General features: G+C 38.5%; 1 protein-coding gene across 1 annotated transcript; it reads right to left on the bottom strand.

Moving 5' to 3' along the window:
- TRAM1 (translocation associated membrane protein 1) lies at nucleotides 1–27,904 on the bottom strand. Its single transcript, XM_033126592.1, has 11 exons — nucleotides 27,553–27,904; nucleotides 20,800–20,863; nucleotides 18,986–19,107; nucleotides 18,755–18,871; nucleotides 17,305–17,363; nucleotides 15,534–15,618; nucleotides 8,932–9,002; nucleotides 8,731–8,835; nucleotides 7,793–7,936; nucleotides 7,322–7,482; nucleotides 1–1,574 (listed from the first exon to the last, which is right to left on the bottom strand). Exons 1-11 carry the CDS (start codon nucleotides 27,673–27,675, stop codon nucleotides 1,501–1,503), a joined length of 1,125 nt encoding a protein of 374 aa, XP_032982483.1. The 5' UTR covers nucleotides 27,676–27,904; the 3' UTR covers nucleotides 1–1,500.

The following is a 27,904-nucleotide window of genomic DNA, read 5'->3' as shown; positions in this document are numbered from 1 at the left end:
TAGTGAAAGTAAAAATTTTTTATTTTGATTGATTTCTCAATGAATGGTTTGATATAATGCCAGTTTTTAATGGCAAAAATTTGGTTCCACTGAAACTCCATGATGCTACAGAGAGCTACTATTTTTTCCAGGAAGTAGGTAAACAGCTGGAAACAGAAAGCACGACTTCCTAGCAGCATGGCAACTCATTACACTGCAGACCTAGCAGGTCTGCACCTTTTACACTAAAAATGGCACAAACATTAGCTGGTGACCAGAGTGAGAAATGGGGAACAAGAGGTAAACACCGAAAGGAACAATATTATGTACTGTAAAGACAACAAAAAACCCAATATAGCTAACAAGGATTTTAAAGGATAATTATAGAAAAGAGAACCAAATATTTTACTCAAAAGTTTTTTAGAGCCTTTCTGTAGAGATACAAATATATATATATTTTTATCCAAAAATATGTTTTATACAGATAAATGCTTCTCAATTAAAGATGGGACCAAAGCTATAGTTATAACATAAAGCACTGTTTTTTAAGACTGTTTATCCACCTGAATTTTCAATTTCTTTAAGATTAGTGCATTAAATGTTTTCCAAATATAATTACCCGACATTCTTTTTATAGATATAAATCAAGTAGGCATTATTATTTGTAGGTTAAACAATATTTTTCTAAGATGCTGTGCATATCGAACATATGACACGCCCCACTGAGTCATTATTAATAAACATATCAAAAAGGGCTGTATCAGATTTTCTTCTTTATAGTAAATATTTAATTTTCAGATCTCCAGTTTACAAGTATTGAAAATGCACAAGAAAGATTTTACTTTACAAGTACTTTTATGTTAATAGAAGATATTTTGATACAATATATGGTAATAAATTTCCACACATTGTAACCAATAGTAGGTTTTTTTCCTTAAAAAAATGGGGATGTAACACTAATAACCACTACCTATAATATAAAGCACACAATTATTTTGGCAAATTTACAAATCTTTTTTTTCCCTGGTGTAAAGGCTACAAAAATTCCTAAAAATTAGAGAACACTGAAAACATATTAAAGTTTGACATCTAACTTTATACTATTTTCATTTTACCCTGAAAGATAACTTAAAAAATATGACCTCGCTGGAATAGGCCATCTTGCTAATATAAAAAATTGGTGAGAGCAAGAAATTGTATCATTGATATGTAGAATATTTGCAAATAGTTATCCAAATCACTAGAAAAATGTTCAAAGATAAAAACAAAATAAAATATGGTGGTGGTCCCTAAGCTATTCTGAAGGCAAGTAGCTTAGTCTAGGCTAAAATAGTTTTCTCACTCATAGAAATTATCCTCGCCCCACAATTGCCCTTTAAAAAAATGCATCCAACAGTACAATAGCGAGAATCAAAGAACACAGACTGTATTTTCAAGAACAGAAAAAAAATCTCTAGTGCTGAAAGATATAGTAAAAAGCAGATTTCTTTGGGGACATTTAAACAATTAGATTAGAATTCATTACGAAGATTTCTCTTTTCTATTACGGGGAGAGTCTGCTCCATTTGAAGTTACTGTTCCATTTACACCATTTTCTGAAAAAAGGAAAGAATCAGTGTTACTCTCTTATGAATTAATGCAAATATAATGTTTACACTTAAAGATCTTCAGATAAGAAAACTTAAAACCCAATATGCACTCTAATAACCCTTAGGCGAAACGTATTCACCTGTGCTTAATCTTCACTAGTAGTATTCTAACCAACCTGATAACATGTTAAACAAAATGATATGAAAGTAGCAAATTAAAAGAAAAGTAACTATAGTATGTCAATTAGATCTCAATAAAAAAGTAAAAAGTTACTATTGAAAGCAGGAAATAAGTGACAAGATAAAAAAACTAAAAATCAATTACAAGAATTTTAAAATAATAGTCTTTAGAGCAGTGCTTTTGGTATAAATAAAGAACCTTTTGCATTTGACAGCAGACAAATGAAGTTCTTAGGAGTATGTTTATACCATATTAAAAAGTGGGTGTTTAGGATGGTAACGCTTATGTTTTAAGAGTGCATCACGTGAGGCCTTCATCTTTCTCACTCTATGATGGAATCATTGATGTCAGACTAACCCGCCCTCCAAAAACACCCATAAAAGTTGAATACAACTATGGCTGTTTTAAGGCGCTAGGAAAAAACCAAGGCAGCTATGTGTCTTTCTCCCTCAAGGCACTTGCCAACCACTAAATGTGCACGCACCAAGCAAGACTCAAGAGTAATCAAGCAGGAAGCAACTCCTGGGAAAGTACAAGGCTACACAGAGAATTGGGAACTCTCACAATGACAGGGAGACAGAAACTTGAATTCAGGGCCCATTGGAGAAGAAAGCCCTTATAAACAGTTGAGGGCCTAGGAATGAGGGGGAACTGGAAACAGATCAGCTTCGATGATCCAGAAGGATCTACCCACACTCAATCCAGGGCTTCTACAAATTCATCCCAAGCCTCTACACATCTTTACACAAAACGTCCGTTATTCAATGAAAAACTACCAGGCATGCCAGAAAACAAGGCCTAATGACTGAAAACTAAGAAAAGAAAATATCAGAAATAGATCCTCAGGTGATCCAGGCTGGGAACTGGCAGACAGTAAAAGAACAATGATTAATAAAAACAAATGCGAAGATGAAGAATTTCACCAGAGAACTGAAATCTTTAATCCCAGAACTAGAAAACACACATATTAAAGGAGTTTAATAGCAGATCAGGCAAACAGAAGAGATTAGTGAACTCGAAAAAATACTCAGACTGAAACTCAGAGAAAAAAAGGATAGAAAGTATGAAAAGCTACAAGGGACATGTTAAAAGCGTTAATTAAACATAGGTATTGGAGTCCCAGAAGGACAGGAAAAACAATGTGGCAGAAGCAATATTTGAAGAAGAAATGGTCAAGAATTTTCCAAATAGAAAAGAAAGAGTGAAACCATACTTTTGGTGGTGAACACACAATGGGATTTATAGGTGATGTAATACAGAATTGTACACCTGAAATCTATGTAACTTTACTAACAACTGTCACCCCAATAAACTTTAATTAAAAAAAAAAAAAGAAAAGAAACCATGCCAAGATTCCGGAAGCTTTATACAGCACAGAATAACTACAAAGGAACTCATATCTAGGTCCATCACAGTGTAACTGCCAAAAACAAAGACTAATTATCAGACTGAATGAAGTAAAATGAAATCCAAATATATTCTGCTTATAATAGACACAATTTAGATTTAAAGACAAACAGAGGTTTAAAGTAGAAAAATATAGGAAAAGTTGTACCATGATAATATTTTACTCCAAGAAAGTTGGTGTAGCTAGAGTAAATTCAGACAAACTAGAGATAGAGATGGACATTTGATAATAAAAAAGGACAAATTCCACGGAAATTTATAACCACCCTATATTTTGATGAACCTTTAATGCATCTTCAAAATACTTAAAGCAAAACTTACAAGCTACAAGGAGAAATGATCAATACTTTCGCAAGAACTGACGACAGAACAAGCAAAACTCTTTCCATCAAATCAGTAAAGACTCGAGACTGAACAACAATGAACACATTTGACCCGACACTTCTAGAACATAATACCCAACAAATTCAGAATTCGCATTCTTTTGAAGTGATGCTGAGCCATAATGAAGTCTCAACAAACTGCAAAGAACTGCAGTCACTCGGAGCATGTTCTTTAACCTTAAGAGAATTAAGCTAGAAATCAGTAACAGAAAGAAAACTGGAAAATGCCAAAATATTTGTGCATTTAACAATGCATTTATAAATAAGCCATGGGTCAAAGAAATCACAACTGGAATTATAAAATATTTTAAACTGAATTTATAATGTAAAAGACCTATCAACTTGTGAAGCATAGCTGAAGCAGTGCTGAAGGAAAAGTTTGCTCTTAAACTGCAAGTAATTCACATGAAGGGATGAAAATCAATGATTTAAAGATCCAAGTCAAGAAGGTAACCACAATAACAAAGCATCAAATTAAATCCAAAGAAAGGGAAATAAGAACAGAAATAAATGATCTGAGAAAATCAATAAAAAAAGACAAATGAGGGCCAGCCCGGTGGCTCAAGTGGTTGCAGCACTGAGCTCCTAACATCGAGGTCACCAGTTCGATTCCCACATAGCCCATGAGCTGCGCCCTCGACAACTAAGATTGTGATCAACAGCTCTCCCTGGAGCTGGGCTGCTGTGAGCAGCTGGAGGGTGGAGTGAGCTGCAGTGGGCTGCTGAGTGCTGCCACAGGTTGCTGAGTGCTGCCGTGGGCTGCTGAGTGCTGCCGTGGGCTACCGTGTGCTGCCAGGAGCGACCAGCAGCCAGCGTGAGTGGTCAGCAGCCAGAGTGAGCTGCTGTGTGCTGCTGTGAGCTGCTCTGTGCTGCCGTGGGCTACCATGTGCTGCCAGGATTGGCTGGCAACCTGCGTGAGTGGCCGGCAGCCGAGAGCTGTCGTGAGCTGCTGTGAGCAGCTGACCTACAACTGGTGACCGACTGCCTCAGCCGGGGGGAGTGCAAGGCTCATAATACCAGCCTGGGCCAGGGAGCAGTGTCCTACACAACTAGACTGAGAAACAACAGCTTGAACCGGAGTGGCGGTGGGGGGCGTAGCAGAAGAAAAGGGGGAAGAAAAAGACAAATGTTGGTTCTTGGCCAGTGGAAAGAAAAAAAGAGAAAGGCATAAATTACTAACACAGGAAATGAAAAATGCTGTTCTACAGGCATTAATAAGATAACAAGAGGACATTGGGAATAATTTTATATCAATACTTTTACAAATTCATAAAAATAAACAAATTCCTTGAAAAACACAACTTACCAAAAGAGGTACAGTAACAGAAAATCTAAATAATTCTATTATCTACTAGAGAATGTGAATCTGTAGTTAAAAACCTTCCTATAAAGAAGATTCTAGGTTAGATAGCTTCACTGGTGAATCCTTCCAAACATTTAAAGAAAAAATAATGCTGATATTACAAAGGACAAAACTGCCCAGGACTTTCTATAAAGCTAGCATAACCCTCATACCAAAACCTGACAAGGACATTAAAAAAACAAAACAAAACAAAAAACAACAAAAAACCCCCTAATTACAGGTCAGTCTTTTACATGAACACAGATGCAAAAATTCTAACAAAATATTGAAAAAAAAGCCAATCCAGCAAAAGTGATGTATTATCAGCATCAGTTTGGGGTTAGTATGCCAGAAATGCAAGATTGGATTTATATTTGAGAATTGATACATTACAAAAAATACACATCAATATGCTTTATGAATACAGGGATAAAAATCCCAAAGAAGACACTAGTAAACCAAATCAAGCAACTAGTAAAGAGGATTACATACGGCGGCGACAAGTGAGAATTATCCCAGAGGGCACTGTTGGCTTAACATTAAAAAATCAATTATAACGTAATCCATGGTATCAATAAAGGACAAAAGCCATCTGATAATCTCAGGAGATGCAAAAAATGCAAGTGACAAAATCTAATACCCTTTCAATAACAAAAAATGTAAACTAGGAGTAGAAAGGAACTTTCTCCACCTGAAAGACCATTTAGGAAAAACCCCTGGGTAACCTTATATTTAATGGCAAATGGAGCTACCCCAAGGGCAGGAACAAGGTGAGGATGTCTGCTCTTGCCACTTCTATTTGACATCTTCCTGGAGGTTCTAGCCTGGGTAATTGGCAAAAAAAGTGAAACAAAAGGCATCTAGATAGGACTAGAAGTAGGGAAACTACCTTTATCTGTAGGTGACATGATCCCGTATACTAAAAATGCAAAGGAATCTACAAAAATTTTACTATTAAATAATAATAATTAAAAAACCTAGTAAATTCAGCAATGTTGCAGGACACAAGATTAATATGTAAAAGTCAACTGTATTACTAAAGACTAACAATGAAAAATCCAAAACTGAAATTAAGAAGACGATTCTATTTACAACAGCATCAAAAAGAATAAAAATAAAACACTTAGAATAAATTTAATAGAAGAAATGCGAGACTTAATTTATATTTGGATTGTGTGGAGTACTAGTACTACACACATTGATAACTACAAAATTTAATTGAAAGAAATTAAAGAGGACCCCCTTAAAATAAAAAGACATTCATGTTTAAAGCAGTCTACAGATTCAAGGTAGTTCATTTTAAAAGCCCAGTGGGCTTTTTGCAGAAATTGACAAGCTGATCCTGAAATTCATATGGAAATGCAGAATAATATGAAAAAGAATAAAGCCAGAGGACTCACATTTCCTGACTGCAAAACTTACTACAGATTTACAGTAGTCAAGACAGTGTGATACTGGCATAAGAACAGACAGATTAAGAGAACAGAATTGAGAGTCCAGAAATAAATTCTTACTTTTATGATCAACTGATTTTCAACGAGAGTATCAAGACAATCAATAAAGATTTGTCTTTTCAACAAATGCCGGAACAACCAGATAGCAATATGCAAAACAATGAATGTAAAATGGTGCAGCCACTTTGGAAAACGGTTTAGCAGTCCTCCCAAAATGTTAAATGTATAGTTACCATATGACTCGGCAATTCCACTCTTAGGCATATAACCAAGAAAGCAAAACACAGGTAACCAAACAAAACCGTGTACATGAATGTTTACAGCTCTAGTCATAATAGCCAAAAAGTGCGAAAAACCCAAATATTCATCAACTAATATATGGATAAACAAAATACTGTATATTCATACAATGGGATATTTTTTGGCCACAAAAAGGAATGAAGTATCAATATATGCTACACATGTAAGAACCTTAAGAACATGCTAAGTGAAACAAACCAGTTGCAAAAGATCACATGTTGTATGACTGCATTTATATGAAATGTCCAGAAAAGGAACAAGCAGTCAGATGTTATAAAAACCAAAACCAAAACCAAAAACTATTCCACTTGGGACTAAAGGGCAGATGGGTTGTAAAGAGGTTTTGGTTTTTAATAAGATGCTTGAAAGCACAAAGTTTCTCTCTCTAGGTTAGTTATTCACTAAAACTGCGCCTATACATTGGTCTATAGTGGCTCATAGGAATCAAGCAAAACACACTTGTGAGCGAGAAACTGAGAGGACAGCTTCTGAGGAGAAAAACTGACCCTGGGCAATGAACAAACTGTAGAATGGGGAAAGATTATTTTGCTGCTAATTTGCTACAAAGTAGAGTAAAATTTTCTTTATAGGATTTTAAATTTTAGTTAAGATTATAAATAAGACCCCAGAACATTAAAAAAATTTTTTTTCTACTTCAGGTTTTTCACTGCTTACTGAATACAGACCTGTTCCTTTTCTAGAAGACCTGCCTTTTGTCACCGTTGGTTTCTTCTTCACAGTCGGTGCCTGCAAAGTAGAATGTTCCCTCCACCTCCGAAGCTGAAAATTAATGAACTTCCACATCATGAATGCTTGGGTAATGCAAATTGATGCCAGAACAGCAACTCTGAGAATATTAAGAAATAAACAAAATATTAGAGTGCATCAAAACAATGCCATTGAATAGTCTACCTTGCTTTGATACTAGTAATGTAGTGCTAAATTCCCAAGATTATGTTAATAATTATCCCATTAATGATTAATCCCAGAAGTTTAACAAATGCTTTGGTATTTAAATTTAGACACATGAAACTGCAACAGGTTTGAAATCAAGCCAAGTGAATAGTTTCCCTAGCCCCCATATTTACCCTTTTATTTTTCAGATAATACATACCATTCAGCTGTACTAAGTGAGAAAAATAGTAAACTGACCATACCTTACAGCCAACACGTTGAAGTTTCCTGCACTGAAATCCAGCTTCTGGTTCTCTGCTCTCGCGAGGCCAAAGCCCACAGTGAGGACCGAAAGAATTAAAGTCAGAAGTCTTCCCAAAACAAACAGAACTGCCCACAGAGAAAACCTGGAAGAAAAGTGTCACAAATTCAATTCATAAAATGGCAAAGATAAGAAAATATTCTAGTAGGAATCAGACTCCTATTCAGAAAACGCACATTAAAACATCATTTCCTATTTTTCGGCCAAAAGGATTCTGCAAGTCAAATGTTTGGAAAGTGCTACATTATATCACACTTTTAGAGATACATATTAGCATACTTAAGGTTCTAGGAAGTCTATTAAAGAAATGTTTGATTTTTTTGTTTGGTGCTTTTTTAAAAAATATATAACTATTATTAATGATCCTCAGAACTAATGGTATGCATGATTTTCAAAACTGCTGAACAAAACAAAACGTGTGTTGTAAACAGGACACTAATTCTCATTTAAGATTCCCACTTCTGCCTTTATTTTTAGGGCTTCACACTTTACATGTCATACTGCTTCAATTCTGCTTTCAGTGCAATTTTCCCATCAAAATAGTTTAATATCTTTAAGACGATATAATCCACTATTTCATTTTCTTCTGAAAGTTCACTTCCCTATCATTCTTTCTCCAAAAGAAAAACATAGATTAGCGAAATTGGAGAATTTAGAAAAGGAAACCCAAAAAATCTTGAAAATTACAAGTTCCAATACAGTATTCTCTAGCCTAAGAATGACTCCACTTTAGAGAATAAAATGCAACCTGCACCGCTGAATAGTTTCATTTTATTTAAAGCTGCTTCTAACAACTTACAAAGTAGTATAACTGCAGGGCCCTTGGCAACGCAGCACTGACTTTAATTACACAAGAAATAAAACGGCAAACCAACTTACCCTTTCTGATACTTTTCATCGCTGAAATAAAACAGGCGGGAAATGTGGAAAAGAAATTCGACAAAATAATGCAGCACCAAAAGAACAAGTCCTAGGTGATTCAAGCTGTTAAAAGAACAAATTTAAAATGACTTGTCAGTGAAGACAGATTGGCACAGTCTCTGCCCAGGCCACACACACCCAAGAAAAATCCTAACTCACTTCAAAAGATAAGCTCCAGCGATGTGAAAGAGGTAAAGACCGATGTAGACAAGCTGGCGAGGAATATCTTCCTGTAAACAGAAAACTGCGTTATAGATGAAAACATGCCGCAACATTTCTGTTCCTCAGAACAGTGTGGTGGGGTGAACAACGTGCTGCCTACCACAGGAGGCGCGGACCCGAAGCCCTTCCGACCCGCACCCCACCCCGCTGCTCACCCCAGTTCACTGCGCGGTTAGCGAGTCATTTAACGTCACTTGGCATCGGCTACCTCATCTGTAACATGTCAGTAACACCTGGGTTTGCTTGAATCCCATGAACTCAAAATCCCTTTCAGTGCTAAGATCTATGGTTCTTTTTATAACAAACATTTATTATGTGACACGGTATTAATAACCATAATGATGTCCTCCTAATACTAAAACTGCAATGTTTATAGCAGTAGAGATGCTTTTGTTTACCTAAACTTGTATTTACATTTTTCAGCTCACACTCTTAATCCCTTTCATTATCAGCTATAGTCATTAAAATTGAAGGTTAAAATTTTATCTTCTCACTCAGGATACCACCTAATTGTATATTCTTTCTCCTCTTAATAACCCTGTAAACCAAGTACCCAGATTTTTCTTTTGCTTCTCTTTTATTCTTCCACAGTCTCTAACAACCTGGTTATCTTGGAAAGTGTTTTCAAAAAATGTAAGTCAAGACCCACTAGTGGATCACGAAATCAGTCGAGGGGGTCACACTAACCTCTTTTAAAACATGAAACAGAATAGGAAGTGCTAGAGTATACAGCACATTGTACTGTTTCATGAAAACTGTTCCAGATTTCACACACACACACACACACACACACACACACACACACACACACAATTATGATGTACAACCTAGTTTTTCATCTTGGGTTGTAGTCAAGAATGTTTGCAAAATACAGGGAAGGGCCCCATAAACACTTGTTAATTTATAAAATGCCTGCACCTCTCATTTCTACTCTTTGATTTGGGCAGTTTTCCATATATGGGTGTCCCCCAGCTTTTCGCTTTACGCCACTTTGCTTTTACGAAAGCTTACATTAGGATGTTTTTGCTAATCGAAAGAAATCTGAAGAAGATTATGAAAAAAGGCGAAAAGTGGAAACAGCGTTCAGTATTTGTTCTGCAGGAGCCATTACAGAGGCAGTGCCACCCTGAGCAGGTGGCCCCACCAAGCTCCTTCCCTGGGAACCCCACTCAGCATCTCAGCATCAGGCCACCATCACTTTGAACCACGTCTGTGAGCATCTGTACTTTATCTCAATTTATTTTGCGCATCTGTTAGCAAGATGTGTCCTAAGGTAATTAACTGCTTCTCTGCTTTATGCTATTTCGGCTTAAGAAAGGTTTCACAGGAACGCTCTCCTTTTGGATGGCAGGGAAAACCTACCCATACATATATGGCATATTAGCCTGGCAGATAGAAGGCCCTATTAGCCTGTTAGCACTCCTCACGTAATTAGAACTATTAAAATGGTGGCACGCTGACCTGCATTCCTCTGGCTCCTCACTGAACTCTCCGGCATCTAGTCTGTCTGAGCACAGGCCTCTATTGGTCCTCTATTTCTCCCCCTCCATTTCAGTGGAGAGCTACTACGTAAATTTTCTGAGAAAGAGTAGAGATTTTACAAGCATAGTTTTGATGCTGAAAACCCTTCTCGAGTACGAGTGGTGCGCAGATTGGTGTTGAAAAGGCAGAACACACAGTCAAGTGGTACCCTGTGTAGTGCCACGTCTTGGGACTTCCTTCCGGGGCAAACTCCCAAGACACAACACAAGTTTACAAAGTGGCTCTTCCAACTGCAGGGAGAACTATCTCTGAGAATAAGAGTCTTAAGATCCTTGCCACATAATTTTCAAACTTCAAATGAATTATTTCTCCTTCTCAAAGGAGAGAGGGAGAGAAGTGTTGAGAAAAATGCTGAAGTTCAACCACAGGAAACCTTTTTATTCTCTCACAATCATTTCAGAACAGCTCAGCGATAGTATTATAAATGTAACTTGATATGCTATATACACGTTTCCCAAAGTGTGGTGTGTGTATCACTGGCATCGTACAAAATGATTTTAGATAGTACCAAACAGAACACTTTAACCAGAACTTTTAAAATAAAATATTTTAAGTTACAGCAAGGTGGCATGTAAATGACCTGATAGGGGAAATACTGCCATATTCCTTCAGATGTGCTTGTTAAAGCTGCAAATTTCTGACGAAAAACAGACCAGGGGGACCAATACTTACAAATGAGAGTTTTTTACTTTTTAATTGCTGATTGAACATTAAACTCTTTTCATTACATAAAAACTTGTGTAAATCAATAGAAAAATTAGTCCGCTGGGATAACTTCTGGAAAAAGCATTTTATTGAAGGGTAACTTCTTGGGAGGATTAAAAAAATATTTAAATTTAAAGAACGCATTTTAAAAATACATCGTTTCGCAGAGAAACTAGCTGCCTACTTCCCTCTCTGACAAATTTAAAACCACCATTATAAGTGACAAGAAAACCTACATTTCGATAAACCATTCCATTTCTCTTATCTTTTGTCTGAAATCTCAACTTACTTAGGTAAAGTAAGGTTGTGCGTGCCGTTAGGTAAGGAAAAACCCAGAGCCTCTTGCCTAAATTCAGGTTCAACTTTGCATCTAGCCCTGCCTTTCTTATAGTTGACCAAATGGAGAGTAAAACACCATCACCACCTTCTATCTTCACAACGATTAAATGCCTAGCAAGAGTTTTCAAAATAGTTTCTACTACTTTCAAAAGGACGGAGTATCAAGAAACACTTTTCTAGTAACATTCCCTTCAGCTATGTTTTCTAAAGCAATGTTTGTACACTCCGAGCCTAACCAGAGAAAAAGCAAAAACAAGTGAGTGACAGAGATGAGTATAATACCACAGGGAGTGGTGGAGACTGTGGGAACTAGAGAACACATACACCCTAGATGAAAAACATTGCCACATTATTTTAGAACTACAAAGGTAACAGGGTGATGTAGCATGATTTTTTAAATGAGAAATTCTATCTAGATCTCATTTAGAAAATGACTTCTTTTAGCATCCTTGTTCTAGGCCAAACTCCTCCGCCATTCTCCAATCCTCATGAGGTGGCAGCTCCTCTGGAGGGGTGCTTACATGTCTGAGGCCGTCAACAAAGACCTTGCACAGCACCATGGTCTTACATGTGGGGTTTACACGTGCCCACGGAATCCGGGGAGTGGGGGAGAACAGAGGACGCTGGTGGAAGAGGGCCTCTTAGAGGGAGTTCATGGTATCAGTTCACTGGCCACATTATAGCATTGAAACATCCAAAAGCAGCTCATCACTGTTCTAGAGTCTAGAGTCCAGATGAATACAAAAGTGACTGAGAGAAAGCTATTCTGGTTTCTCAAGACGTTTTCACACATCATCCTATGATTCTGTTATGTAAATCAACAAAAAAGAGCTTTTTCTTCCTTGAGCCAGAAATGAGGTTTTCCTTATTTGTAATGAAAATGAGTTATTAGAAAAGCTTTGCCAAGTTCTTTTATATCCTTAATACTAATGTTCACGTAGTTTACCTAAGGATGAAATCATAGATGATGACTTAAAATTCTGATAGTCTCACTTGGCATGGAAAATCTGATAAATATAGTCCACTTAAACCAAATTTTAAAATTATAAATAACTTCAAGTGACATTTTTGGTTGTTATTCCAACATCTTTTTGTTAAAAAGGTCAGCCACACTCGTATAGTTCAGTGAATTTCTATTTTTTATAAGAAAATGCTTTTCTTAACTACACTGTACTAAAAAATAAACTTTAGACTGGGTATCACATATATGCCCTAAGCCACCGATGGAGCCATCTCATATTGAAATCTTTTCAAAGCTCTCACAGGGATCTGCATGACTAGTTTATTCTGAACAACAAATAGATATTTGGGTAAGATACATAGCCTTAAAATCCTCAATCGGTATCATTTCTAAATGCTTACAGAGGTCTAGCGGAAGAATCAGTAAGAAGTAAAGATGATGTACTTTGAAAAACTGAGAGGATTCAAAAAGTGGCTCTAGTGATCAATGAATGACATTACCATGGTTGCATATGAAAAGCGTGAACACGGCTTTCATGAAGTAAGAGTGGGGAAAAGGAATTATTTCTAATTTAATATACTTTATATGATATATAATTAAACTAAATACACTGAATATTAGAAATAAAAACATTGGGCTGTTTCATCCAGTTCCCTGAAACCTCATATATTTAAGTTGGCTAAGAAATTACATTTTGAATCTTCACATGGGCAAAATGGAGGATTGTTTATATCGAAGCATACTTATTATATATAATTAAAATAGTCTCCTTAAAAAACAAAACTGAGTTTGCTTGTGACTAACACACACCTCTTGAACTGCTACCAACAGTGTTCCTTTCTTTCTTCACTTCTCTGCAGGATCAGCTCAAAACAATCACTATACTAGTTGCTTCCAGTAAAGAGTTCTTCCAAAAATACTTTTCAGAGTAAATTTTAAGAAACTGTTTAACACATATGCAGCTGTTACTTTCAAATTATGTTAATTACTTGAAACAGTTACTTTTGACTGCAATATGTAGGTGTTAAAAATAGTCTCAGTCAAGTTCTAAGATATGCAAATTATTCCATAAAAATGAGATCGCATTTCTGGAGAAATGCCATCTGGCAGGAACTGATAAGAAAGGAGCTTTGGGAACTAAAATGAACAATTACTTTGAAATGTCCCTCTACTTACATGGTCAATGAACACAATATAGACATACAGATTAATAATGAAACCTAGAGGTATTATGTCCATGGGTACAAAAGTACATGAAGAAAGCTTTAAATAGTTGAGACACGGTGCTAAGACATCAAGAAACTATGAGACTCTCAGCAGCGCTGTCCAGCAGAAGTTCTTGCAATGGTAGAAATGATCTCTATCTCTGCTGGCCACAGTGGTAGACAGTGTAGCCACGTGGCTAATGAGCACTTGAGATAAGCCTAGCATGATCGAGAGAGTGAACTTTGTTGTTATTTACTTCTAATTAATCTAAATGTGACTAGCAGCTACTGTGTGGGACAGTGCACGTCTCGGACATCTCCGGTTCACACTAGGTGCTTACTGACAACGGAAGGGCTACTGGAAATTGTGAGTCTAAGAATTTTATCTTAAGACAGTTCTAGGTCAAAGGTTTTCTGGATCATCGTCCTAATTCTTACAATCAACTGAACTAGAAAAACACCTTGCTTTATAAAAGAAATCAACATAAAAAGAACTTTCAAGCCATACAGAGTACAAGGGCTCTCATTGGTGCTGGTTTTCAGTCGCAGCACACACATCAATGATGACAGACACACAGGACACAAAAAACACAGACACAAAACAGTAGTAAATCAGGTACCTATATTCATCAATTAACTACTTGTAGTACATATAGAAATAAGAGCTTGTGGCGTTTGAGAGGGCAGAGATAAACCGGTCACTGGAAGGGTTCTTACACTTCTGTTTTGGAAAGCTTCTCAAAGTAGGCAATACAAAAATGTTTTAAATGTGGAAAAATGTAAATATATATACAACAGAGTATAATGAATCCCCAGGAACCCATAACCCAGCTTCAGCAGTTGTTAATTCATGACCAAACGTGTTTCACCCATATCCTCACCCAAGTATGATTTCATATGTGGAATTTTAAAATGATCTCTCCCCCAAAAAGCGAATAAAAGTGCTTGATTCATTTATCGTAGCGAAAAGGTATTCCAGGAAAAAGAACCGCTGTGTTGGGATTATAAAATGAGAGACTATTCATGTAAACGAAGTATAGGAGAGAGAAGAAAGAGGGACCGGGGTTGGGAGAAACCCTAAGAGCACAGGTGAGCAGCTTGTAGTTTAAGGCAACAGGGAGTTAGTATGGGTTGTAGAGGAGAAAGAGTTAAATAAACGAAATAAAGTTGATTTGTGATGTCATGGAAGTCTGACTTCAGAAGTACTAAGGGCAAAACTAGAAAAAAGAATACCGCAGTGCTCTAGCAGTTTCTTTTTTCAAATAAAACAAACATCTTTCCCACATGCCAAAAAGGGAGCGCTCCGCCCAACTCAGGAAAAGCTTCTCTGGTGAAATATTTAACTATGGTTTTCTTTTTTCAATACCGAACTTTTCTTTGGGACTTACACAAGGAACTGTCAGTTGTAAGATAATCTGATCAATCCTTTGAGTCTCACTTGTGAAACTGCTAAGAATATCAATAATATGAAACTAATGTTACATTTCAAAATTTCTTTAAATTTTAATTTATTTTAAATTACTACTAACATCATTTTAAAACGAGCAATTAGCATGTCAAATGTAAAAGATCCCCTTCTAAAGTTATAATAATGACCAAAGGTTTTTTCAATAAATAGTTAAGGATACTTAGTCTCTGCGGAAAGATGGCAGCTGGGAGAAGAAAGGGGGAAGAGCTGAGGTGAGAGGGAGCTTAGAGACATTAGGAAATATTTAATTTTAGAAGGACTTTTCAAAAAAGGGGAAAAATGACAAGATAACTTTTTAAATCACAAAATCCCAGCTTACTTTTTTGGTTTTCTGGAAGTAGAGTTCAGGAAAAGCATGAAACCAGTAAGCCAACTGTGATATGTAGAAAAACTTCATTTGAAATCTGCATAACACAAGAAAGTAAAAAATACCTTTTAAAGCATAATACTTTAAAAAGAATCAAGTAAAAACAAACTCTGGAAATCAGAAGGTACTAAGCGGTGAGTTTGTGTTATCATTTCAGGTCCCCTTACAACACTCTGTGTTCCTTAAAACAACTCTCCCACAGCCATGGCCCGTCTCCCTCGGACACCCCCACTATCAGTCAGTTCCTCCGGATCAAACAGCAGAAGAAAGACATCTCCTGCAGAATACTGTTACGATGCAAGCTAGCTGGGAGGAACCAGAACCCCCTGTCTACTAGTTAATTCATACTGATTCTTGTGTCATGTTAGCGGAAGAAAACATGAGGAACATGACTGAGGGAGTCAAGGCACAGATCTATAAGGTTTCATCAAAAGGGAAGTGGGAAAGGCAAAAGAGTGACACAAAAGCAAAGTGCACAGCTTAAACAATACCTGAAACTGGGATAATCCCCATTTCAAATGTCCCCTGACTTTTTTCTTAGTGAAATATACTAATTCTACCCGGTTGGAATACTGAGAGCCCCAAATACATGGAGGCAAGGCAGGATTAAAGAGAGGAGTGAGGCACAGAAGGGTGCCCTGGGAGACATAGTCTAGTCAGTCTAGAATCAACTCTCTTCTGTGCATTATGCCCCTCCAGTCCTTCTGTTTTCTCTTTATTCTCCCTCTCCTGCTTCTCCAGAAGGCTAAAATAGAAAACACAAGCCAATCTGAAATAATTTCTGGGATGGGAGGGCAGAGATGGAGTCACACATAAATATGAGCTTATAACCCCATTCTATAAAAGTTCATGGAATTAATCTAATTTTAAGAGTCAGAATGACTCAGCAGAGTGGGTATTACTACTGGACTTAAACACAGATATGCAAGGTCATGTTATTCCCTTATTAGCTTTTTCTCCAGGTCTCACATCACAGTGCATTTCCTAAGTGATCTCCAGGTGACAAGCACCTGTCGCCCGGCGCAACAAAGGCTATAAAATAACAAGAGAGTTTCTACTGCTGTCCAGGCACAGACAGTCTCGATGGGCTCAGGCACAATCTAAGACTTACATGAATGAGACGATTATAGACCAGTCGAGACAATGTATGGATACTACATATTCTACACCAAAATGACAAATTCAGGAAAGTGAAACAATATAGGCTGAAATACAAGAAAAACACAGAACAGCTGTACTAGAACTAAGCTGGAAGAATGAATAATTTAGTTGCATGTCTTTGTAACCACTAAGCTTCTTGCAGTACCCTACCGAAACTTTGGGGGCTAGAAAGATAACAAAGAAACAATCCCTACCTTCAAGCTTATAGTATAAAAGAATAAGAAGTGGAAGGAGTGAAGAGACGGGGGCAAAGAAAAGGAGCAAAGTATGGAGAAGACGGAGTTGTGAGGAGGAGAAAGGATGAGGGAGAAGAGAGGGAAAATAGCACTAAATTAAAGGTTCTTATTAAAATCAGTTTCGTCAAGCTAACAAACATGTTAAAAAGGTTCTATGCTGGAAAAAAGCACACAAGAATTTTTTTTCTTATGTATGGCAGCGGGACTGCCAAAGACACACTACTGCATGCGTCTGCGTAAGGAGCTAGGGAGAATAAGAATGAATTCTGCTTAAAAGTGACATAACCATGGTCCTAACTATGAAAAGCCTGCCAGAAACGACTTACGTCATCAGGTTATGGGGATAAGCCCTCCACAAGATAGTTGGGTCTGACATGTAATTTTCCTACAAAAGAAGATATAAAAATTAGTCTATGAGTACAATGTAAACCTCTTGGAAAATAAGACAGTATTTTCATTGCTTGCACATTTACAACTCCCCACATCAAGTTCCAAAAAGCCCACTGAAGTCAAACTTTGCAGTTGTTTTACTTATTGTCAATTCAGTTGAACTGCTTACTTCAGTGAAGTAAAACTTTGTATGAGAGATACAAAGTCCAATAAATCATAATTCCTGGCCTTATAAATTCTTTCAATTCAGTTGCATAAAAAAATACATGTATGCAAACAAACATCAAACAACCGAAAAACAGTAATGGTACATATCCGAGGTACAAGAGCTGTGGGAGACATGAATTCTATCTCGGGTAATCAGAGAAGGGTTTCAGGAAAGAGGCAGCATGTGACAGGGGATGGGTGACCAAGGCACTGCCAAGTTTCATAGGATTACGTCCACGTACTAACCAAACCTTTTTCTTATTAAAATCAGTTTCGTCAAGCTAACAAACATGTTAAAAAGGTTCTATGTGTGTGAGAATTACTGCACAAGCAAAAAAAAATCTAATGTCACCTATCTCTAGTAAGAATATTTCCTACTAAAATGTAACATTTTTGTATTTTTTTTAAAAATGTGTAAGATAGATATTTAAGCTGAAACTTATGGGTATCTATAAAGTATCAGTGTAAGATGGAATGAGCACTGACTGAACAGGCTGAGTTTTGGTCAGTTGCCAACAGTAAGTGTTGTACCCTGGAAAACCCACTCTGCCTATTTATTCATCTCTAACATGGTGATTAAAAAAAATTATGTGTCCTGAAAAACTCAACAGTATGTAAACTCTGGAGTTCATGTAACTTTAAGGGACTGCTATTACTAATATTAAAGTAGACAATGCCTTCCCCCTTCGTTAGTTAGAATGATATGCTTAGAGGTTTAGATAGCCTTAACTGAAAAGTCAATCAACATTTTAAGTTGCTTGGAAAAATATCTGAACTGTTTTTAAAAGCGGAAATGACTAGAAACACTACCACTCACATAACCTAGCAAAAGTATCACTGACATCTTACCCTTTTTGCTAATACAGAGATCTCTGCAAATGACTATGAGATATAAAAATAACATTCGGATTGACGAAAAATGAGTAAGGCTTTCTGAAACATTAAACACAGTTTAGAATTTTTGCAATATAAAAAACTAAAAGATGCTTATCGATGAAACTTGACTTTATACTAGTTCAATGGCAGAATTCTTCATCTCGGAGAAGGACAATGGAAGAGGGATTTTTCTAAGGTTCAGGATTTGCTTATGAGAATTAAAGAATAGGACATCATTTTCTGCTCTGGGTATATAACGTAAGTATTTTGAGAGACGAAAATTTAAACACAGTACATACTTACAGATACTAGAATGAATGTGCCCCAAATACAAGAAAAGAGGTAGAATGCACTAAGCTGACCAGATTCATTAAACTTGCTGTGTTTCGTTTTGGAGAAGTGCATTCGCCTGTTAATTTTCTAAAAATAAAAACAATCAATAATTAAGATTATAAAATACATTCAACATATATCTATCATAGCACGGAGAGCTAGTATTTTGCAACGTGTAGATTTCTAAGTTTGTATACTTACATCCAACACATACTCTTGAATTATGGCATGAATAATTATCGCCACTAGCATGTAGAAGAAAACTGTAGCCAAATCTTTGATACCGTAGTAATAAAGGGACGCTGATTCAGTGGCTTGCTCTTCTGAAGGCCAAAAAGGACAGGACACACAGACACAAAAATATACATGAGATTTTAAAAACAGCACCAAGTACAACACAGTTATGGAAACAAAAACAAGATGACTAAACTAATAAATAAGTACTACAGAAACATCATGGTAATGTGCTTTTTGGACATCTTGAGTCATAGGAGCAAAGAAAATTGAGGAGACTATCTAGAAATCAAAAGCTTCGGAAACACTTGACACATGTTAGTCACAGCCATCAAAAACCAAAAAACGGGAGGGTGGCCACACTCAGATCCCTGGGCAGATCGTAAAACTGATCTTATCTCAGGGGTTGAGACTAGGTTATACTTAGGTCATCTTAAAGTTATACTTAATCCATTTGCCTGTCTTTTCAAGGAATTTTTGAAACTTTCTACCTTCTACTTCTACTTTCAAACTAGACATCATATTATGATTCTGAAGAAAAACCTGATTTAACTTACATTTGATTTAATTTTGATCTATAAGCAGCAGAGATAGAGGCAACTGCTACTTGAAATTGTTTTTAATCCTTGAAATTGCTATAACTGTTCAGAACCAATCTTAATCAAATACTTGGGAATTGGTAGAAGTGCTTCATTCTTCTCTGGCAGATTCAAATTTCAAAACAACTCTGTGGTTTTCAGTAATCTGATATCTAAGTCATTAAATAAAATATTCACAAAACTGTATACAGGGGGACCTCGGTTTTCAAACGTAATCCATTTCGGAAGACCGTTCGAGTTCTGAAACATTCGAAAACCGAGATGTGGTTTCCCCATAGAAAGTAACACAAAATGGATTAATCCATTCCAGACCTTTAAAATCAACCCCTAAAACTGCAAATTAGGCATGAATTTTACTATCTAATGATACCATAACATGTACGGCTTTCGTAAACCGAAATGTTCGTCCACGGAGACATTCGAAAACCGAGGTACTACTGTAATTGAGCAAAAACCCAACTCAAGTGATCTTACATTTTAAATAGAGAGATTCAGGGCAAGTTTACTGCCTGAATATGTTAATATTTTATTAACTGAATACCCCATCCCTCACCCATGCTAGTTAATTATATTACTGTATTCAACTACCATCAACTTCCAGTGACAACTTGATTTTCACATAATATAATTTAGAAAGGTATAATATATATAAAATATAATTTTTTGAAATAAAACCTAAAGGTATAGTTTGGGCACTATTACCAAATATCCCCTAGAGCTTACTGACATCCTCTCTAATCAAAATAATGTCACAGGTAGAGCACAATGAAAAAGTGGCTTAGGTCCAAAACAACTCATAGGCCAGAAAAACTGAACCTAAACATTGTGTCTTTGCAAACCTTGACTGAACAATGACATTTGAAACAAATGTAAAATATCTATGCTTAGGATTTTCTTATGAAAAGATGAGAAGGCAAAAAAAGAGTTTTATGATGGAATTTCAAGCCCATTTACAAAAATATACAACAAACATTAAACACATAAAAACTGATTTTCACATAATATATAGGGCACAGTGAACCAAAAACATCAGATGTTGCATTATAAAATCATCATATAATGATCTAATCACGAATGAGACTTGTAAAACTGAATGAAGAACCTAGTGTTGTCGGAAATTTCCAAGTCTGTCCGACTGAACTTTTCTATGTAAACAGAACATTCCAAAAGGAAACCACCTACCTGTTGCAGGAAGGGTAACATTGTACTGAAGAGTAACAAAAATGATAGCAGCTTTTGCTGTTATCTAGAAAGAAAAAAAAAAGATCAAGTCAAGTTGTGACCTCCCGGATAGATCAGGGGAAGATATTACAAGTTTGTTCCCCAAATCTAAGAACGAAGTGCACCCCAGTTCCTAGGGCACCCTGAGAGGCACAAATGGGATTCCTGATTGCCACGGAATTGAGTTCACATAATTCACCAGAGCCTTCTGCATTTAGAGATATTGTGTAATTCATTCCTCACTGTTAAGACTTCAAGAGACACTCCGCAGTTCCAGTAAACAGTGATTTGACAGATAATGTTTCTCTGCTCTAGACCTGTACAATGAACACACAATTTTTTCTCAGCAAGAAAAAATTTTAATGTAAATTAATAAAAGGCAGCACAGATACCATGACAAAAATGGACCAAAGGTAGGTTCTGTGGTGTGTGTGTGTGTTAATCTCCCACACACCTGGCATAGATAGCTCAGTGGTCAATAAATATTTAACTGACCTGCTTACTGGTAAAAGCAGTCAGAATAGAAAAATGGAATGCTTGCTGAATATTTATAGGCCCCAGGCACTGTGCTACACAAGAAAGGGTAGCAAAGATAAATCCTGTAACCCCTGATGACTAGGAGGTTAGTTGGAGCAGGAAGATACGTAAACACATTGTTATAACACTGAACAGTCAGCGCCAATGGGCACTCAGGATAAACACGAACTTTTCTGGTTTTTGTTTTTCTCCTGGGTGGGGACTGAGGCATGTTCTGGAAAGGCTTCTCAGAGGATGTGGTGAGGTGATGTGAGAGCCGTCTCGCTGGAAAATAAAAGTTGACTGGGGGATGAAGAGGGCAGTACAGGTAGAAGAAACAGAAAGTGCAGAGGTTAGCTAGCAGTAAACACAAGGCCTGGCATGGGTACACATCAGACGTGGTAGAAAAGCCTAGAAAAGCTATCAAGTGCTAGAAAGGGCCCTCCTTGTCGAGCTAAGTAGTTTAGATTTTATTTTGGCATGACAGGAGAATTTTGAGGAGGGAAAAATTGCTGGCTGTGGCTTACTAAGTGGTCACTCAAGCCCCCATACTCCACAGGGCAACCAGAATTATCTTCTGATCATGTAGCCCAGCTCCAGGGAGAGCCGTTGGTCACAATCTTAGCTGTAGAGGGCACAGCTCACTGGCCCATGTGGGAATCGAACCGGCGACCTCGTTGTTAGGAGCACGGCGCTCCAACCACTTGAGCCACCAGGCCAGCCTCCCATTCTTTCTGGACTAAAGAACAAAGTCTTTAATGTGGCCCACGCTACAATCCACGGGTTGACTCCTCCCCTTGGCCTCCAGCCTCATCTCAGACATTTCCTCCTGCTCCCTGGCCTCTTGCATTCCTCCCACCTCAGGGTCTGTGCACGTGCAATTCTATTTATGGGTGGTAGCTGAAGCTGTGGCTGCACATACAGCGTTTAGGGAGAGTGCACAGTATTCATAGACAAGTAGGCCATCAGACCGTGCAGTGGGCAGAGAAAAAGCTGGTGGCAAGACAAGAAATGATCAGAGAGGCAGAAGGAGAATGAAGAAAGCCTGACACCCTAAAAGCTGAGGGGGAAACATTTCAAAACGGTGTGGTTAATAAAGTCAAAAGTTTCGAAAGAGATGTGGCAGGAAAAGAGTGCAATGGACTGGACAATTTAAGGAGTCATTGGTGGTCGTGGTTTGAGTAATTCCAACAAAGCAGTGAGAACGAAAGCCACATCACAGCCGACAGAAGAACAGAAGAGGAACAAGTGGTACCTCGCAATCGGTGCCAGGTCACGACTTACGCAGTTTTTACGCTGGGAGAGACTGAGCTCGTGTGGGGGCAACCAGGTAGGTGCCAGGGAAAAGGGGGAAGTTAAACGTAGAAGAGGATAATGGATGGCAAGATCTCGTAGGAATGAAATGTAAGGATAGAGCTAGAAGTTAATCGAACAGTTTTCTTCTTAGGCCGAGAAGGTAGTAACGGATGAGAGAGAGAAGTTCAAAAGGCAGGAAAGTGAAGAAATTCACATCTGATAAACGCTTCTTTTCCATGTGGAAAAAAAGCAATGTCATCTGTGAAGCATAGTTGGGGACTTGAATAATGGTTTTTATATAGTTTCTTTAAGGAAAGGGGCAGGCCAGGGACAAGTACAAAGATCACTGGGTGTTACTGATGTCTGAGGTAGAAACCTTTGGTTTGTAATAATAATCTATCAGCACGAGCACATGCCTTTCTCTTGCAACTCTTAGCCATCCACGAATGGGGAGACGGAAAAGGCAGAGGGTCGGCTAGATCCATGGCTGGATATTTGCAGGGGGAACAGGGAGAAGGACCAAGAGGAAAAGCAGCTGAGGGCCTGGGAGGAGTGTGGCCAAGTAAAGACTGCAGGAAAAGCAAGGCAACGAGGGGGGCTGATACACTGCAGAAAAGAAACAGGGGCCAAGGGGCCTAAAAGCTTGGACTAGCTGGAGAGCTGGCAGATGAGCGGAATCAGGGAGGGAAGAACAGGGAAGCTGTGGCTGAGCTAAGCTATAGTGGAATTCAGGCGCTGGAAACAAGGCAGGCCTGCGTGATCAAGTCCAGGGTCTGACCACTCCAGCGAGTTGTTTAACTGCAGTAGATGTAAAGGTCACCCGAACACAAAAGGCCAGTCAGGCTTCTTGTTACAGTTTGGGTCATTCACATGGATGTGTTAGAGCAGAATGATGGCATATGTTTCCGGGGAACACTGCTTTCATGCCATTATTTTTAATAAATTTGACTGATTACTAAACTTCATTTTTTAATCTCTTTTAGACTTCATATATATAAACGCGTGCGTGCGCACACACACACACCTCTTTCTAATTCACAATACAAGGTCACCACTACCATAGCTAAGACGACTTTTGTTGAAGAGTCCCTTACAAGTGACAAGTGAAATTCTTCAACGATAAATTCAATATCAAATTCCAAAAGCAAGAATTAGATTATGCTAAACTTCCAAATAAAATTAAAGTCTGGCTTCCAGCTGGTCTAGCATGTGACAATAGGTAGAATGAGAAGAGAAAAAAAATGCAAACTACACACCCCAAAAAAGTTTACAGAAAAATGAAACCAGTAATCATGCTCCTAGCCGTTTCCAGGGCCCCTAAGCCTCACACCGCTGCCAGCACTGCTTTAGTTAAACTAATTTTACAATTAATCCATAGGAAGAGAAATCAGTTTGGAATAAAATATACTACAGAAATATATGATGCACTAAAAAGTAAAAATTGCTGAGTTTCTGACAGTTACTTGGATATTTATAGTGCTATGCTCCATTTACAAGAACAAAATGAGACTTACTCAGATACATCTTAAACAGGTTACCACAAATGAAATGAACTGTTTAATTCTATGTTGTACGCAACATCGTGAAAGTCATAATATTTCTTTAATTAAGTAATCACCACGGGGGCTTAGCATGTTTTTGTTGTTGTTTTGTTTTGTTATATAGAGACGTTAACTATTTTACACTTGTTAGAGGTTTATGTGACTATTACATTGACTGGGTGCCTGAAAGATAAAAAGACAGTTTCTGAATATCAAATTCACTTCCCCACCAGCTTATATAAAATTAAGTTCTTAAAAACAAGGAAAGAAAATGTTGGCATTAAGACAGGTCATGCTTAAAAAACAACAGCAACAAAAATCCCTCACGCTGTTCCAAGGTAATTGTAACTGTTCCCCAAACCTGCATGGTCCACACAACCTAGACTCCGGAATATTTGGAAAATATCTTCCTTCCAGAAGAAACTATTCCTCAAGGAAACCCCTACCTAACTCCTCCTTCTGTAGCTCTTTCAGGAAGCTTCCTAAGTATCCTTACGTTTTTCCACTGTGCAAATTCTCCTAACTCAAATGTGAAGCCATTAACTGTAGACCATGATTTGCATTATGTAGACAGATGCTGACTGCACTAAAAACATGATTTGAAAATTCATAAGCAATTTTTGATAACGTGGAGTTTCCTGGAAATTAAACTCTTGTATTTCCCCCAACAGACTACTACCTCATCAATCTTCTCAGTATATATAATCTCTTTAGATGCTACCTTTTGGACTCTTCTCTCACATAAAAATGCTATCTTGTACTTTCCCACTGTGATCAAAGGAATAATAAGAACTACCACTTATGGCATGTCTTCTATAAACCAAGCACTGAACTAGTCATTATACATATTAGTTAATTTAATTCTCAGAGTAAGCCAGTGAGCCCCACTTTACAGAAAAGGAAACTAGCTCTGAGAAGTTAAATGACGTGTCCTAGGTCATCCAGTTAGCAAGTTGTAAAGCCTGAACTTGAACATGGAACCCTTAAGCTCCAGCACCTATGGTATGCTTCTACTTTATCTATACAGAGTCTTCATTTTGGCTAGTAATACAGTATCTGTTATTGCTTTGTCAAATTCACCACAAATCCTCTGACATTTCCTCAATATATTTACACAAAAGGCTTAACAGTTCTACTATAAAGACATTAACTTCTCTATTATTCTAGCACAAATACTGTCATTCTATAATTATGTTAACTTTGAGATTCAGCAGCAACTATTTTAAAGTGAAATAGCAAAAGTAACCTAGTCAATTTTTTCCCATACATAGATAACATGCTTTCAAATCCTACAACTTTAACATATGGTAAAATGTACAACCTGCACAAACTTCCCTTTTCTGTATATTATTTTACTGTTTGCTTTTGAACTGACTTTTAAAACTTCTATTTAGATCTTTATTGTGTCTACTTAGATTTATAAATTTTACAGATTTACATAAAGGTGAAAATCCACTGTTAAAAAACACGTGAGACAAGGTATACAGGCGATGAGCTTCCCTAGAAACGTGGTAAGAGAATATGAAATATTTTACATAAAAGAAAAGCTATACCATTTCTAAATGTCAGTATTTCTGATTTATAGTCCATTTCATCCAAAGCATTGCAAACATACCTTTTAGGTAATATTTCTCCTAAATTATATTTTTAAAGTCAGGAATTCTTATGTGGAGATGGGTTATGACAGGTTTTACAAAACTGTTGAATATATTGCATATACAAAATATTACTTATAATATCAAAGCAGAAAATATAATATAAAATTGAGAAAGTGAGTACAAATTTTGAGCACTGCATTTTTAATATTATACATTCATATAGTACTTTATGTGAATAAAATATGAAATGCCTTCATATCATTATCTGATCGTTGCAACAATGGCAATGAGAATAGCACAGGTGACGTTACAGAGCGGAAAAACTGAGGCTTACTTAGCCTTGGGTCACTCAGTAGGTAAGTAGCACAGGCCAAGCCTAAAATGAAGCATGTGACATTATGTTAGTTTCCTTCTACTTCCACTAGACCGACTACCTCCCTCCTTCACAGTGGACTGAGTGGACATAAACGACACGATCAGGAATAAAAAAAAAAATCTATAGCCCATTTAAAGAGAAGCAAAAAAAATTTTAAATATGAAGTTACCTCATAACATTTAAAAACCCACATGGCCTCCATTTAAAAATTTTATTCATCTTTTGGTCACTGGCTGTCTCATTCAACTAGTTTTTCCTCAAGAATTCCTAATGTCACTCATTCAACAAATATTTTTTAAAGCACCACCGACATCCCAGGCACTATTCTAAGCACTGGAAATAGACTCGTAAAAACCCAAAATTTCTGCCCCCACTGAGGTTACATTCCAGGAGAGGGGGGACAGACAATGAATAAGTAATCGGTCTATCGGATGGGGTCACAGAGAAAAATAAAAAAGGGAAAGAAGATCAGGAATGGGAGTGTGAACTGGGGAGCGAGGGAAAAAAACCCGTAGGATGTTAACGCGTTCACCTTGCAAAGTTTATTACCCACGTTCAACAGCTGTTAAGTAAGTCATCAAAATACGAGATACGTGGGAAGAGAATTTACACACGCCTGACATTTCCATCCTTTCACATAACTAAAAGGAAATTACTCGACTCCTTGGCACTGCGGTTCAGAACCTCGATGTATGTACCAGATCTTGTTTCTTTAAGGAAAAAGCAAGCGTCAGGGCAAAAAGTTCGGTAACTGACCGGGAATACTACTACCACTCTGGGAGACACGAATTCAAACAATCGGCTTGCTCTGTGTGCCCAACCCGGGGCGATCCCTCGCTGCCCCGCGGACGCCGCCCTGGAAGTGGGCAGCAGCCGCCGGGGTCCGCGTTTCTCGTTCACCCCAAACTCGGTCCTGCCCGGGGACCCCACGGCACGGTGCTCTCCGCCGCCCCCCCGAGGCCTGGCCTCCGCTTTTCCCCAGCCCTCGCCAGCGGGGCGCACCCGGCGGCCGGGGCCGGCCATCCCCCCCAACCCGCCCACCCGCCCGGAGCCAGCTCGGCAGAGCAGGGGCCGCCCCCGCCGCCCGCCGGCCCCTCGCCGGCTGCCACGTAACCCTTCGCGGGAACCAGGAACTGCGCGGCGCGGCCGGCGGGAGGGGGCGGCGGCGAGTGGGGAGGGGAGGGGAGCGCGTCCGGCCAGGGGGCGACACGGCGACCCCCGGCCCCTGTGGGCGAGGGCCGGGCCCGCCGGGACTCCGCAGCCCCAGGCCGGCGCGGGGCTGGGCGGGGCAGGCCAGCACCGTCCGCCGCCCGAGTCCCCGCGGTCCCGGGCCGACGGTGGCCCTGGAAGGGGGCGGCAGGGCGGTTGGGACGCGGGGCGCGCTCACCTCGAACATGAGCCCCAGTAGGAAGACCATCGCCACACAGGAGACGATGTCCGCGTGATTCTGCAGGATGAATTCGTGGCTCAGGATCGGGGGGCTCTTGGTGCTCTTCTTGCGAATCGCCATGGTGAAGCCGCCGCCCGTGCCTGCAGGTGCTCCGCCCCGGCTCCGCTCTTCCCCGCTGCTCACCGACTAGCTGCCGCCGCCTCCCCCTGGCTGCTCCTCACAGCCCCGCTGCTGCCGCTCGCTGGGGCTTTACTTCCCATCCCACAGCCAGTACGCAGCCGCTGGGGCCGCCCGGAAAAAAAAAAAAAAAAAAAAAAAAAAAAAGGGAGCCCACAGCGGGGAGGAGCAT

This window comes from Rhinolophus ferrumequinum, chromosome 14, assembly GCF_004115265.2.
Source record: "Rhinolophus ferrumequinum isolate MPI-CBG mRhiFer1 chromosome 14, mRhiFer1_v1.p, whole genome shotgun sequence".
Taxonomy (NCBI): domain Eukaryota; kingdom Metazoa; phylum Chordata; class Mammalia; order Chiroptera; family Rhinolophidae; genus Rhinolophus; species Rhinolophus ferrumequinum.
Note: the sequence above shows the minus strand (reverse complement) of the source record. Positions and strands in the feature narration are given on the sequence as shown.

What these genes read in the sequence shown, in the direction of transcription:
- TRAM1 (XM_033126592.1), bottom strand. Translation starts at nt 27,675, where the DNA reads ATGGCGATTCGCAAGAAGAGCACCAAGAGCCCCCCGATCCTGAGCCAC. An exon ending in TATCCCCATAACCTGATGAC is followed by an intron (nt 15,619 to 17,304) that starts GTAAGTCGTTTC and finishes TGTGTTATGCAG; the next exon opens with ATTTCAAATGAAGTTTTTCT. An exon ending in TTCAACGTGTTGGCTGTAAG is followed by an intron (nt 7,483 to 7,792) that starts GTATGGTCAGTT and finishes TAATATTCTCAG; the next exon opens with AGTTGCTGTTCTGGCATCAA.